The 15,657-nt window shown below is 38.4% G+C and overlaps 1 protein-coding gene and 1 long non-coding RNA gene across 5 annotated transcripts in view; both read left to right on the top strand.

Annotated features, from left to right (window-relative positions):
* Nucleotides 1-7,963, top strand: part of LOC18435025 (mitochondrial pyruvate carrier 1) — a 28,762-nt gene extending 20,799 nt beyond the window's left edge. For 2 of the 4 annotated variants that reach the window (XM_011625395.3, XM_088870869.1), the window contains exon 5: nt 7,495-7,963. In XM_011625395.3, coding sequence (XP_011623697.1) covers nt 7,495-7,519 — 25 coding nt within the window. In that variant the 3' untranslated portion in view covers nt 7,520-7,963. Of the gene's footprint in view, nt 1-5,262 lie in introns of all 4 variants that reach the window. The other 2 variants (XM_011625394.3, XM_011625393.3) reach the window with 1 other exon arrangement.
* Nucleotides 7,964-8,256: 293 nt separating this feature from the next.
* Nucleotides 8,257-14,837, top strand: LOC148781711 (uncharacterized). Its single transcript, XR_016058564.1, has 2 exons — nt 8,257-8,309; nt 14,316-14,837. It is a non-coding gene; the product is annotated as an uncharacterized LOC148781711 (long non-coding RNA).
* The last annotated feature ends 820 nt before the right edge of the window (nt 14,838-15,657 follow it).

Below are 15,657 nucleotides of genomic sequence, written 5' to 3'. Positions count from 1 at the left end.
TTCTCAGTGGCCATAGACCTTTTAGAATTGAATTATCCCGGTTCGAGGAACCCTCTTTTAAATCCCTTTTCCACACTTGGTGTGCTCTCTAGTTCCACTTGGGTCCGAGGCTGGGCTGGCTTTTGCCTCCAGAGGAAACTTCAACTACTTAAGCCCCTCCTTAAAGATTGGGTGTGCCACCTTCTCGGGAATTTCAAAGAGCAGAAAGAAGTCCTTTTGGAGTCCATACAGTCTTGGGACTCATTGGAAGAAACCTGTCTACTCGACCCTACTGAGAGCTCCCTTAGGGGACAAGCCAAGTTTGACTACCAGTGTACTCCGCAAGGAGGTGATCTTCTAGTACCAGCGGTCTAGAGGTAAATGGCTCAAATTTGGGGCTTCTAATACGACGTTCTTTCACAAGATAGCCAGTTGCCGGATGAGCGGCAATTGCATCTCCCAAATCAAGGTTGGAAATCAGATTCTCGATCAGCCCTCCCAAGTTGAGGAGGCCATTATCAACTACTTCAAGGCCCTCCTCTCAGCCCCTCAGTGCCTTAGACCTTATATGGCCAAACCTTTCCTTCAATTTTAGTCACCTAGACCAAGCCAACTGGCTTGAAAAGAGCCTTCTCTTAAGAGATCCTTTCCGCTTTTAAAGACCTTGGCCAGACCGGGCCCTAGGCCCTGATGCCTACCCAGTCTCCATATTCAGCCAATTCTGGGAGACCATACACCTTGATATAATCGCCATGTTCAATGAATTCCATGAGAGAGGGGTTATTCATAGGGCTATGAACGCCACAATGCCCTTATCCATAAAAAAGAGGCGGCTGAGGAACTCGAGGATTTCATGCCTTATTAATCTGATTAACAGCTCCCACAAGATCTTGTCCAAGGTCCTCACCTCTATGTTGAGAAGTGTTCTAGGTTGGGTCATTTCCCATTCACAAGGTGCTCTTGGTAAGGACCGTCAAATCCTAGATAGTGCTCTCGTGGCACACGAGTGCATCCACTCCCGCCTTCTGGGAAACATTCCCAGGTGATAATAAAATTGAACTTGGAAAAGGCATATGACCACGTAGACTGGAATATCTTAGACTCTAGCCTTTCCCGTATGAGGTTTGGTCCTCGCCAGAGATCTTGGGTCTTAGCTTGCATCTTTAGTCCGTTCTTCTCTGTGCTCATCAACAGGTCTCCTAAAGGTTTTTTCCCTCCTACTGGGGTCCCAAGCGAGGCGACCCACTGTCCCCCTTTCTCTTTGCGATAGTTGCGGAGGTATTCAGCTGATCGATCTCGAGAATGTACCATAGTGGTCTTCTCATTGGGTTCAAGGTTGGCAGACAAGGACCTGAGATTTCCCATCTCCAATACGTGGACGACACCCTCATCTTCTGCGACGCCAACCCTCGCCAGATCGATAACCTAAGGCTTTTCCTCAAATGCTTTGAGATGGGGATGGGGTTCATAATCAATATGGCCAAAACCAAGATGATGGACGTCTGCTTACCATCGGAAACTCGTTCCTCCCTTGCAGATATATTGGGCTGCTTGACAAACGAGCTGCCCTCCAACTACCTAGGTCTCCCTCACTGCATAGGAAAACCTAAAACTTACCAATGGAGCCATATTGTTGATAGAGTAGAGAGAAGATTCGCAGGTTGGAAGGGGAGATATCTTTCTTCGATGGGGAGACTCACCCTCCTTGAGGCTACCCCTTTCAAAGATCCTTATTTTTCAGATGTCCTTGTTTCTCATGCCTGCCCTGGTGTCGACTCAGCTGGAACAACTCATGAGGAACTTTCTTTGAGCAGGTGAGGGGGAAGAGAATACCACTTAATCTCTTGGGCCAGAGTGTGCTCCCCTAGATCCCAAGGGGGTTTAGGCCCATCCGAAACTTTAGAGCCAACAACCTTGCCGTCCTTGACAAATGGTGGTGGCGGTTTGCCACACAAGAGAACCATCTCCGGAAGGAGGTAGTCTGACACAAATACCACTGTCTGTCTGAATCTTGGCTACCTGTTGGCAGGGGTGGGTCCAACTGCTCGGGTGTGTGGAAGTCTCTTCTTTGCAGCCTAACCCAATTCAATCGCTGCATCTGCTTCCACCCCAGCGCAGGTCACCGTGCCCTATTCTGGTCGCACCTGTAGCTGGGTCAAGCCCCACTTAAGGATAGATGCCCCTCTACATCATAAAGTAAAACCGACAAGCCACTGTATCTGGTGCTTCTAAACAGTGGGTCAGCACCGACTGTGGAACCCGAGATTTAGGAGACCGTTGACTGATCTCGAAATCCCAAAATTTCAGGTCCTATCCTCCCTTCTCCACTCCATATTTTTGCTTTTTTAGGGGAATGATAGAATTATTTGGACCCCTACCCCTTCCAGTCTTTTCTCAGTCTCTTCCTTCTACAAAACCCTTCATTCACCCCCCCTTCATTCGGCTGTGGGCAGGGCCTGGTTCCCCCCAAGATCCAAATGTTTGATTGGATCACTTTCTCTGAGTGAGACCATTAACCAGCTGCAAAGAAGAGGTCTACAATTACGTAATAGGTGCACTATGTGCCTAGTAGAGAAGGAGACTAATACCCATTTGTTCATCCATTTTCCTACAGCCAGCTCTATGTAGGGTACCTTCTTCAGCTCTTTGGCTGGTCCTGGGTGACCACTTCATCCATCCCTCAACTATTTGAGGCCTTCCTCTTTCCTTCATGGACTAGACAGGGGAGACTCCTTTTCATGCAGCAGTTGCGGCTGCCCTTTGGGTGATCTGGCTGGACCACAACAATCACATATTTAGAGGGGAGAAGTTACACCCAACGACAGTATTCGAGAAAGACAAATTGCTTGTCACCTTCTAGGCTTAAGAACCATAACCTCTTCAAGCATTGCCCACTTTTGGACTTCCAACTCAATTGGAGGAACTTACTCTCCCTCAGAATAGTTCGCATTTCACGGTCCTTCCTTTGGAGAACCTTGGAACAAGACCAAGTCAAATTTAACTTTGATGGTTGCTCTCTTGGCAACCCAGGCTTCATTGGTATCAAGGGCATCTTTAGAGATTCGAAGGTGGGCCATGCTCTTTGGGGGCATTTGGTAGTCGTGTAAAGCAGTGAAAGTGCATTATTATTGCACGTTTCACCTGTTTGGGAACAGTAAAAATGGGGGAAACTCGGAACACAAGTTCTCCCCATTCACTGTTCCCTTAAGGAAAGTTGCTGCTTTGGGGCACCCCAACATGGCTACTTTCAACGAAACTCATGCCATCAGTGAAAGCTGACCCTGGGACAGTAGCATTATAATAATATACATTATAGTATTATAACAGTAGTATAATATAATATACTCTAATATATATTATATACAATATTAATTAATATATTATATAATATTATTATAATAATTACATAGTATATATTAAATTATTATATAATATTTTTTGGTTACTTATTACTATATAATACTATTATATATAATTATAAAATAATATAATATAATGCAATATAATAAAATTAAATAATATTATATAATAGTTGTGGTTTGTATAGAGTCAAGGCTCTAAACAATCAAAGTAAAGCAGTGTCGAGAAATGTGGTCTCAATACTGGAAATCTGTGATAGCCTTAAAATATATTTTCATCTTTAATTATAAAATTTAAAGCTTGAAAAAAATGGTGTAGATCGAGCAGATCTATGAAAACTTGAAAATCTTGAAAATTGACGGTCCAAAAGTGCATTATAAGATGCACTATTTCCAAAACTTGAAATCCATTATTTTTTCATGTCCACGCATCTTGATGTCGAGATGATCAATTTGAGGATATTTGGGCATTAAAACAACCTCTTCTAGTGAAATTTTGGAGGTGGGCTCTAATTTGTTTGTTTAGAGCCTCGGCTCTATATAAACTTTCTCCTTATAATATATATATTAAATATAATATCATAATATGTAATATTTATATATATGTGGTATATATATATGGGAAATGACATCATGTAATGGGAGTATGGTAATATAATGAAACAACTTTCAAAAACCATGTTAGACCCATTTTTTTAATGCCAAATTTTAAATATAAACTCATTTCAATCTAATGAGCAATCACAAAAAAAGTAAAATTGGAAATCGCATCTCAAAAGATGATTTTTTTAACCCAACTAATATAAGCCGTCCATTTTAATGAGACACTTAGATATAGGCCTTAGAAAGATTTTTTTCCCTTCCAAAATGTTTAGATAGCTTTAATATCATAGATTAACATGATAAAAAAGAAAAAAATTGATTTTGAATTTGTGAAGTCGTAGATCTTGAAATTCACCAAATGGATGGTTGAGATTCATTGTTTGGAGGCACTCATTTTGACCCATCTATTATATATTAATTATATAATATATTAATTAATATTGTATATAATATATATTAGAGTATATTATATTATACTACTGTTATAATACTATAATGTATATTATTATAATGCTACTGTCCCAGGGTCAGCTTTCACTGATGGCATGAGTTTCGTTGAAAGTAGCCATGTTGGGGTGCCCCAAGCAGCAACTTTCCTTAAAGGAACAGTGAATGGGGAGAACTTGTGTTCCGAGTTTCCCCCATTTTTACTGTTCCCAAACAGGTGAAACGTGTAATAATAGAGAAAGTCATGCACTTTCACTGCTTTACACAACTACCAAATGCCCCCAAAGAGCATGGCCCACCTTCGAATCTCTGAAGATGCCCCTGATACCAATGAAGCCTGGGTTGCCAAGAGAGCAACCATCAAAGTTAAATTTGACTTGGTCTTGTTCCAAGGTTCTCCAAAGGGAGGACCCTGTGTCCATGGAGATGGGCACGCATGGTTTGGTGACATACTTGGAGGGAGGCCTACACGGTGGCAAATGCCCTCACTAAGGCGCCTCCCAATAGAACTCGCAGGAGACTTGCGAGCATCGTTTTTAGCTCTTGACAACACATTTTGTGTACTTTATGCTTAGCATGTATAGCATTTTTTGGACTCCATATGGGGTTTTTGGCACCTCCCATATCAATACAGTCTGTAGGTGGTTCATTCTTTTGCACACCTCCCATATCAATACAGTTAACAGTTTCTTAAAAAAAAGATCAGCCAGCCTTAAAATTGTGAGTAAGCAAAAGGCTTCGGTGGATTTTGTGATTGGTGAAATATGCAATTTAATTGAATCATTTAAAGACGTATTGGAATCTTGTTCTTACTTTCTTAAGGCTTCTATTTATGATCAAATATGTGGTTCTCTCTTTGTTCTTTTCTTCACAGGTATTTTCAGAAGAAAGAGGCTTCTGAGGTTGCTGAGAAGCAATAATTCCCTTAGTTCAACATTCCCCAATTGTGGAGTATGCAAGTGGAAAAGTGTTTACTGAATTATGCTCCTTTTTGGAAATCTCCACATATATATCATGGTCAATGATCTGCTACTATTTTTTGTAATGCGTTATAGATTGTTTGTGGTTTTGCATGTTTCCAACATGAGTGGTTATGCATTTCAAAAATTTCCACCAGTTTGTGGCTAAAAAATATTCCGTGCTTTATAGGATTCAGTACCATCTTAGTGACCCCCATGATTCCCTTATTGAACATTCACATTTTCAAACTTGTGTTTTCTTTGGTTCAAACCAGTGTTTAAAAAAGTCGTAGATCTGGATGGGACCCAGTTCTTGGGTTGGATGAGTGTTTGTATCTTTAACATATAAAGCACCACATGGTTTGGGAACCATGTGGTGCCCAGGTAATGTACGAGGAGTTTCAGACAGATTTGTGCAATAGTACCAAAATAAAGTTCAAGGTCAGTTATAGAATAATGTAGTTGATTTACAGAATAATAATTTCAACATGATTTTATGTTCCCTGCCTGGCTCGGCCTGGCCCTCAGGCCGACTATGTGGCCTGGGCTCTAGTTTTTCGAGGCCAAGGCGATTGGGCTGAGCCACCTAAGCCATCACCAGCACTAAATTCCTGATTTTTTTTGAGGGTATCAGGAGTCGCCCATGTCTGGGTGATACTGAGATTGGTACCCTGTTAGTCCAGAGTCGAGTTGGCTGGTTCCAAGTCTTAGGACTTTTAGAGGGTGGTATTGTATTGTAGATAGATGTGCATGGATAGGTGAGAGCAAATTATGGCAAGATTGATGATTCCAGCCACAAGCAGGTGGCAACTCAGCCATTATCATTTAGTTGGACTCCATTTCTTGTGAAAAATAGCAAAGAAATTGAACTAAAGAAACCTCCGTAGAAATTCGTCTAGATCTTTCTCCTCTTGTCATGTTTTTTCAATCTGTACAACTTTCTTTATATAACAAAAAAAAAGGTCATGTGGGGTAAAGAAAATTCAGCTTAGTGATTTGCCCCTAGAGGCTGGGGGAACTTGTTAATCTCAAGGCTTGATGTGCTTAAAACAATGACGGCTCCAAAGTTTTTCACTAAAAAAGAGAAAAGGCACACGAAGAGAATTTAAGGAGAAGATTAAGGTACTTGACTTCTTTGCAGAATTTCTACGCGCTAGCCATTGCCTGTTGCAAGAAAACGTAAGTTACTCGACTTCTTTGCAGAATTTATCCAAAAGTAGTATCCTTGTCAAAGTACTACCCTATTTAGGATAATAGATTCATTCCATTGGAAGCTTAACAGAATTCAAAAGGCTTATAAACCTAAGAGATTGAAATAATTAAGGGCAGTACAAAATCTTTTCATATTCATATGAACCATTAATTGCGCCGTATCATTTGTGAAGGATTATATACTAATCTTTTAAGCTAGTGCTAAACTAAATTATTGCACATCCATCATCTTGCTCATTTTCTCTATTCCATTAAACCTCCCCATTTCCAAATTCCAGCTACAGAATGTGTTGTGTTTCCCCCTACCATGAATTCCATTTTCCCATAAGCACACGGGCCGACAGCATGACTGACCTCCAACTCCAAACAGCCTGTCCACAAGAGAAAACCAGTTGAAAAAACTTCTAAAATTTTTTAGGCACCATATACTAAAATCTTTCCATGATGATAATCATAAAAGGAAACAACTAAGAACATTAGCCTTCAAGAAAGAAGATGGAATCACAACAAAAGGTAAATGAACTAAACAATGATGTATGAAGTATCACAATCATTATTTATATAACTGCTTTTCTTTCAAACAAAGGAAGAAAAAAGAACTTCTTCAAGAGGAATCCTCATTACAAGCCTCAAAGTCTCCTTGCTTTCAACTCCCCCTAACCTTTTTATCAAATGAATCCTACTTACAGAGCTCAATCATCACCATCCTTGATAAGAGAATTTCCTATACCCAATAGCCTATGAATTAGATCTGATGCAGTTTTACTGCATCAGCTTCATTTATGGCTTGGCAATCACCCTCTTCCAGAAGAACTTGAAGACAACTCGAGTGATGACACATATACTGGACTATCACATAGCCCTCCCTCATCATCTAGTTATGATTCAGATGGATACCCTTATGATCTTTATCCTGACACTGATTGATGTTGCAGCTGCATGATGATTGGCGCCGCATGATGATTGAAGTCGTAGCAACATTGTTTTGTCGGCAGCACTGTGGCACCGACTCCTATCACTGTAGACAGCACTGTGGCACCGACACCTGTTACTGTAGATAAACTTTTCACTATACAAAGGCCACCTGTCCTGGCCACCTGTCTCGATTTAAATTTTTTTGAATTTCAGATTTCAAATCCGCAGTCTATAAATAGTCCTTCGAGGCATTGTAATCGACATGGTGCTTCTAGAGCCTCTCAGCCTGCTTAGTCTTGGTTGTGCTTTAGTCCAGTGTGCTTGAGTCTTTAGTATGCTTTCTTATTATGCTTTCCTGCTTTCTTCTGCTAGTTTTTTATGCCTGGAAGATCTTTTCTTCTCTTCTCTGTAAGATCTCTCCTTCTTATCTTATATATTGTGTATCCTATTTATATTCCTGTTTATAAAGTTATTAGACTTTGGTGTGCATGTTATCTCTGTTTCGATTTTTCTGTTATCCTTCTCATTTCTCATGTGCTGTTAAATATTGTTAAATTGTTGATGCACAACTATTATTGGTATCAGAGCCAGGATTATGCTGTTGAGATAAATTTCTTATTTACACTGTTGACTGGGTTAATCTTTAATCCGTACTTGGATTATTATGCTCTGCGTCTGCGTAGATGGACTACAATCTCTTACATCAGAAAATAGAGTACGAGTTACAGGTTAATTTAAGTGATGCTATTTCACTGTTGATACTTTCTGAGGTTTACATGACAGGAACTCTGAAGTTGGCAAGAAGGCCTGAAAAGGAGTTCATACTTTGTAAACTGTAAGGAAAGTTATTTTTAACCTATATTTTTACAATTACAGTCAACTCTGTAAATCTTTTGCAAAAATGGCAGATGATAGTATCTCAGATACTTCTATAAATGTATCTTCTTCTTCTAGCCAAGACTTAGGACCCATGTTTTCAAAACAGGAACACCTTTTTGAAATAACCTATACTCTTGAAAAGTTTTCAGAAACTCGGTCTCAATTAATTAATCCTTATCATGTTTATGATAAATCCAACTTAAACTGGACTAAGCGAATCAAGAAACTTTGTGGGAAAAACAATCCAGCAGCCATTAAAGAATATGTTCAAGCCTCTTCTTTTGACCAACACCACATTCCAGCCACCCAAGATGAACAATATGTTATCATTACCTTACCCAGAAACCTTTTCCCTCAATGGCTTAAAGAAGGATATACCCATATCCATTTTGGAGCCATTAAACTAGCCTTAACCTTCCATGGTAGGAAAGGAGTGGAAGCAGTAACCAGAATTGCTTTGCTTGATACCAGATTTCTAGAATATCAGCATGCTTACATCGGTACAGTCCAAACAACTTTAAATGCTGGTACTATTTTTGTTATCTTCTTTTCTAACTTCAATATTCCTATCAAAGACTCTCATTTGAGTTCTGCTTTTAAAGTTCAATTACAAATTACTGGAACTAGACAAATTGAAACTGCATTTGTAGCCACACTCCATTATCAAATGGTGTACCGGCTCTAGAATCATGCTTTTGATATTATCACACCTTTACCCTCTGAATGTAAAAACACTGCCTTATTCATTAAAGTTGATAATAACTCCCAGCCTGTTTGTCACTATATCCCAAGACAAATATCAAGGGAACAGTTGCTTGAATTAATTCCAACCACTTGGGTTACAAACTATGAGAATTTACAAACCCAAAGTCAGGCTGTGGTACAGTCTGAGTAAAAAATGACAAGGATGCAGGATGGAATGGTCCAAATAAGTTTTTAGTCTTCTTCAAGTAACAATGAAAATCAAACTAGAGAAATATTTCCTACCCAATTTCAAGGACTTCTTGAAAAAGTCCCAGTGGTTGCATTTGATAAAAATGGGAATCATATTTATGAACAGAAAACTGCAGATGGACATAATTGGTTTGATTGTTGTAATTGTTCCACTTGCGTTCAAAGAGATGATGATTTTGATAAGAAGCCAAAAAAGAAAAACAAAAAGAGGACTTCTCAACAAAACCTTCATCAAAGATTTATTGATGGAGATCCAACAGTCGGATTACTTGGTGAAAGCTCAGGAAAGTGGGATTATTATGTTACATATGGCAGTCCCAAACCTAAACAACTTGAATCCACAGATATCATCCCTATTCGGTGGGATGACAAGAATGATGCTTCTAATAAAAAAGTTCCAATTACTGAATGTATGGCCTTTGACCCTCACAGTTCTAATTTATGCTACTAATTTTCCTCCATTGCATGATTATGAAAAGATCCAAGAAAATGAAAGATGTGTGGAAAATTAAAAACCCTAGCACCAGAGATTCTTCTGGCACTTTAAAGACAATTTCTCCTGTTGAAGCAAGCCTTAATTGGCAAGCTGAAATGGCATAGTCTCACAACTTAGCATTGCTTCGGATTGAAGAAAAAAAAAAAAATATGTCTTCACAGTTACATGGTTTATCTGGCATAATTATACAGTTGAAAGAAAAAATACAATTGTTGAAAGAAGAATTGATACAAATTCTGTATTCAGTCAAAGACATTCATGAACAATCTTATTTGCTGACACAGAAAGGGAAAGAAAAAGCATTTCTAGAAAAACAACTGCAAAATCTGGAGAAAGACCTTTGGATGAAAGCTCAATATTCCCAGCCACCATACCAATCCCAATTCCAACCATTACTTGGAAACCTTTATCTCCCAAATTATCCAACCCTAAGGAACCCTGACCCCTTTCCTCCTACAAGAACCCTTTATCCTCCTACTGGTCTCATTCCTCCGAGAAATTTTGGTTTCAGATCTTTCAGTTCCTTTGAAGATGAAAGACGTTTCCTTGAAGAAATGTTTTTCCCTCAGTTAAAGAAAAAACCAATAATTTCAGTACCAAGTTCTTCTCAAACTCCAATGCCTAAACCACCTGTTGTTACACAACCAATTCCTGCTCAACCTCCACCTCATATTCCTCCCAAAAATGAAACCCAAATGTTTCAGTCATCAGATGGTGATTCAGATATCATAGCATCTTCGATGCCTACACAAAGCCTAACTTCTCCATAACCTCTACAAGACATGAGTACATTCTTAAAGAACCTAACCAAACAACCCGAGTTAAACCTTCAAACAGAAACCAAATCCTCTGAGTCTCAGTCAGACTCCTTTGAAACTTTTAGTAGCCAAACCTCTTCTTCTTCTCTGAACCCAGACCCATTGTTAATGATGAACCCCCCAGACCAACCTCTAGACCCAGATCCTAAAAATTGATAAAGAAATTAGACCACTCGACCCTCTTGACCCCTTACCTCACCCCACTCATGGAGATTCATCTAAAGGATTTACTATTGATGACATCCCACCTTCAAAATGGAATGATAGATTCCAAAAAATTCAAGGTTGGATGCATGCAGAGGTGATTAACCCTGCAAACACTTTGGCCAATACAATTGCAAAAGTCATTGTACGACTGAGAGGACGCTTGTTTGATTGGTATATAAGCCTTGGAGATTATTGCCAAACACAATTAAGTAATTGTCAATCTGTTGTTGAATTTCTTAACTATTTGGTATTTGAATTCACAAGTCCTGTTAAGCATGAACAAATCACTGCTCGAGAAGAATTCTTTCAGCTTAAATGTTGTTCGTTTAAGAGACAAGACTTGGAAAGACATTTTTCAGAAATGAACAAAAGATATCACAAAATAGGAGGTATTGATGATGTCAATTTAAAACAATTTTATCTTGAGTCTATTCCTCCTACTCTTGGAAAAAAAGCAGCAAAGACAATGGAAAATCAAGGATTAACGACACATAATATCAGTTTTGGTGAGATATATCAATTTGTTCTCCATGCTTTAGAAAGGTTATGTAACCAAGTTGAATTTGTAAAACAGATGAAAAAGAATAAGCATATTCTTGGAAAATCTTGTGATAAACCATATCTCAAGATTAAGTGTGAAACAGAAAAACAATGTGCCTGTCCCCCTTTTGGAAAAAAGAAGAAGATTGACCAAAAAAGGAAAAAGAAGAAATTCAAGATATTTAAATATCTTCGCAGATCTAGATTTCAAAGGAACAGGAAAAAAGGAGATCGTTATTATGTCTATGGAAAAAAAGGGCATTTTGCCAAGGATTGCCCTAATCAGAAGAAAAAAAAGAAGATTCTGTCCCAAGTCTTAGAAGAGGACATTGAAGATGATTTGGAATCAGTATTCTCTCTGGATGATGAGCAAAATGAAGATACACTGATATCTATTTCCTATTCTGATAATTTTGAGCTCAATGAGATAAGCAACACTGTGATCCCCGAGATACTGTGTCCACAAGATGAAATCCTTGATATATCTAGTCTTCCTACTCAGCCTACCCCAATTGCCCTTGTTCAACTCCTCCATGAGCACTATTCTAAACCTCTAACAGTTCCTGCCTTTTTTTATACTGGTGCATCTGCTAGTATTCTAAAACCTGATTTGCTACCAAAACAATTTTGGGAAAACTGTACCAAACTTTTCTAGCCGCTAATGGTGAAAAATTCTCTATAAACCAAATTAGCAAACCCATTCTCATTAAGTTGTTTCCCAAAGTTATTATTCAGCACAAGCTTTTAGGTTCCTACTTACCAAACAAAGACCTTCTCTTAGGTTTTGATGTTTTACATCAAGTGAAACTTCAATGGACCTCTAAAGGACTTCATTTTAGAAACTTAACCTTACCCTGGATTGCTAGTATAGACCAACCACAAACCTTAGAAACTGTTAGACAAAAAATCATTTCTGATTGTTGTGCCAATTCTCATTTTGGATTCTTGAAAAATGCACCAATGCCCTATGGAAAAACCAGAACTTCTATGTCAAACTTCCATTCAAGAAAAATGAGGACATCAACCCCACAAAAGCCTCCCACAGAGGGTTAAATCCTGATTTGTTAGACCAAGCTAAGCAAGAAATTCATGACCTGCTAAAGGAAGAATTAATTGAACCAACCAATTCTCCTTGGGCATGTGAAGCCTTTTATGTAAATAAAAGAGCTGAGCAAGTTCGTGGAAAACTCAGATTGGTTATCAATTACCAACCTTTAAATACTTCTCTTGCAGACGATAAATTTCCTCTACCCAACCAGATTGTGCACTGTTCTCACAGATTTCTCATGCTTACATATTTTCAAATTTTGATTTAAAGTTTGGATTTTGGAAAATTGGCATACACCCTGATGATGGACCAAAAACAGCTTTTTGCCTCCCAAATTAGCATTTTCAATGGACAGTTATGCCCTTTGGTTTGAAAAATGCACCCACTTATTTTAAAAGGTCTTGATCACCATTTTCGAACCAATCTCAACACAAGCTTTGATATATATAGATGAGATCCTTCTGTTTTCCCTTGCTCTAGAAAGTCATGTTCTCCTCCTAGATACATTCCACTCCCTTTGTTGTAAATACGGTATCATGCTTTCTGAGAAAAAATGTGTATTTGCCACATCTGAAATAGATTTTCTTGGTATACATTTTCATGATAGTATGTACAAACTCCAACCCCATATAGCCAAACATTTACTAGATTTCCCTGACACTCTTTCTTCTGTAAAATAAATACATCAGTTCTTAGGTATTGTAAATTACATGTCCCCTTTTATTCCTAAACTTTCTTTGTTTACCAGTCCACGCTATCTTTTGTTCAAGAAAAAAGTACCACCTTGGACTAAGAAACAGACTGAGTGTGTTTCGGAGCTCAACGATTATCCAGGAATCTTCATTCTTTAAAAATTCCTTCTACAGGAAAAAGAGTTTTGCAAACTGATGCATCTGATGAATTTTGGGCTTGTATTTTGCTTGAAGAAATTGAGAAAGAAAGAAAAATTTGTGGATATAGGAGTGGTAGGTTTAAAGATTCAGAACTCCATTACCATTCTACTTTCAAAGAAATTCTTGTTGTCAAAAAAGGAATAGAGAAGTTTCAATTTCATCTCATTGGACATAAATTTTTTTGTAGAAATGGATTTGTCTGCCTTCCCTAATATGCTGAAATTCAAAAACAAAATACTTCCAAACCCATAGCTCTTAAGATGGTCAAACTGGTTTTCCCAATGGAATTTCGAATACAAGCACATTTTGGGAAAAATAATGTTTTAGCAGACATGTTCTCAAGAAAAAGATTTTTTGAAGAAACTATTCTTCCAGTTATTCCCTTTTTGGGTGCAATCATCAGCATTAATGATAATGAACAAGACCTCCCTGATGAAATTTATGAAGTTATCCACAGGAAAACTATGGATTCTAGAAATGATGACATGCAGCAAAAGATGCATGAAATAGTACTCAGAAAACATGGAGATTGTTTTCAAGGAATTCGATGCCATCCAACTTACCCATTTCTATCCCTTTTCCAGACCAGACACTACTACAACATACCAAAAGAAGTTATTTGCGTTTTCTGGTATCTTACCCAAAACCACCATATATGTTTCAATTTCCATGTAAGAAAACTTCTATCTTACCTCTGACATTGCCATTTTCTACAATGGAATAACTACCAACATCCTAGTCCCAGAGCCTTAAATTTTTATAAATTTTTAATCAAACATTACCATTATAGCCAATGGTTTGAATCTTTTGGTTATCCCCATAAGCCTTACATTATTATAAGCTTCCATCAAGACCTTACCCCTCAGATATATTCTGAACATACCTACATTACCTAACATCCTCTCATAGAAACCATTCGATGATATGATTCTAATCTTCTAAGTTTTTGGCTATTTCAGACTGACTTATGGAAAGAATTAAAGATCATCATGTGTTATATTAACAGAATCCAGCCATAATGGATTTCTATGGATGTTTATATATGGAATACAATATGGAACGATGAAACACCTAGAGGAGCAGCTTTACTGCATCAGCTTCATTTATGGCTTGTCGATCACCCTCCTCCAGAAGAACCTGAAGGCAGCTCGAGTGATAACACATATACTGGACCATCACATAGCCCTCCCTCATCATCTAGTTATGATTCGGATGGATACCCTTATGATCTTTATCTTGACACTGATTGATGCTGCAGCCGCATGATGATTGACGCCGCATGATGATTGAAGCCGTAGCAACACTGTTTTGTCGGCAACACTGTAGCAACACTGTTTTTTCGGTAGCACTATAGCTGCACTGTAGCAGCACTGTGGCACCGACACCTGTCACTGTAGACAACACTGTGGCACGGACACCTGTTACTGTAGATAAACTTTTCACTGTACAAAGGCCACTTGTCTTGGCCACCTGTCCCATTTTAAATTTTTTTGAAAGTACTAGTGATCCCAGGCTTTTTCCTTCAAAATTTCATCAGTCTTCTAAACATTTGATGAGGAATTGGCAGCTGGCTTTGATCAGTGAATAATTTCCATTCATTCCATAAAGTCCGCAAAACACATCTAGTAACTATCTGGGAGCTAGTACCAAAATGATTAAATCTAAGGTGGAAGCTCCATTTCCTCAATCAGTGTGGTCAGTTTTAATTTTATGCAACTCTATGATTGCCTGAATGAAAGATCTCTCATAGTGATATCTGTTAATGGAGAAATTAAGGAGTAAAGGCGAACATATAAAAGTCTTAAAGAATTATAACTCCCAAATGCTCAATTTCTATTAATCTCAGTAATTTGAGAATGAAAAATTGTAAGTTTGCCCCAGCTACATCAGAACCAGTCTGGATGAAACAAGGTGAGTATGCACGAGGGATGTATCCTGTTCAGCAATGCAACTATAAGAAGGCTTTTTATTTAACTTTCTTAAGTTTATTCCTTAGTTTTGAGTGAATAGAGGATGCTTAAACACTGGATATAGAATGAAGACGGCTTTTCCCTTTCCCTTTCTGCCTGTTGTCTCTTGTTGCGTTAAAAGATAAGCATCGACAACAACAAAATAGCTTACTTGACCTTTTTATTTTGTAACATACGGAGGTGAAGGGCATGGTTTCCCATCCAAACCTAAAAGGTAAACCTTTTACTGAGTAATAAAAGCATTAACATGGAAGTACAAGAATACTTAGCTAGTAAGCGCACACATCCGAGCACACACACACATAAGAGCGTGTGCTGAGAATATGTGGAAGAGCATACATGGCAATAATTGATATGGCGAAGCACATCAAGGCAACT

Source organism: Amborella trichopoda, chromosome 6 (genome assembly GCF_054954075.1).
Source record: "Amborella trichopoda isolate Santa Cruz 75 chromosome 6, AtrichopodaSantaCruz75HAP2 v2.0, whole genome shotgun sequence".
NCBI lineage: Eukaryota > Viridiplantae > Streptophyta > Magnoliopsida > Amborellales > Amborellaceae > Amborella > Amborella trichopoda.
This window is presented reverse-complemented; position numbering and strand designations above follow the sequence as displayed.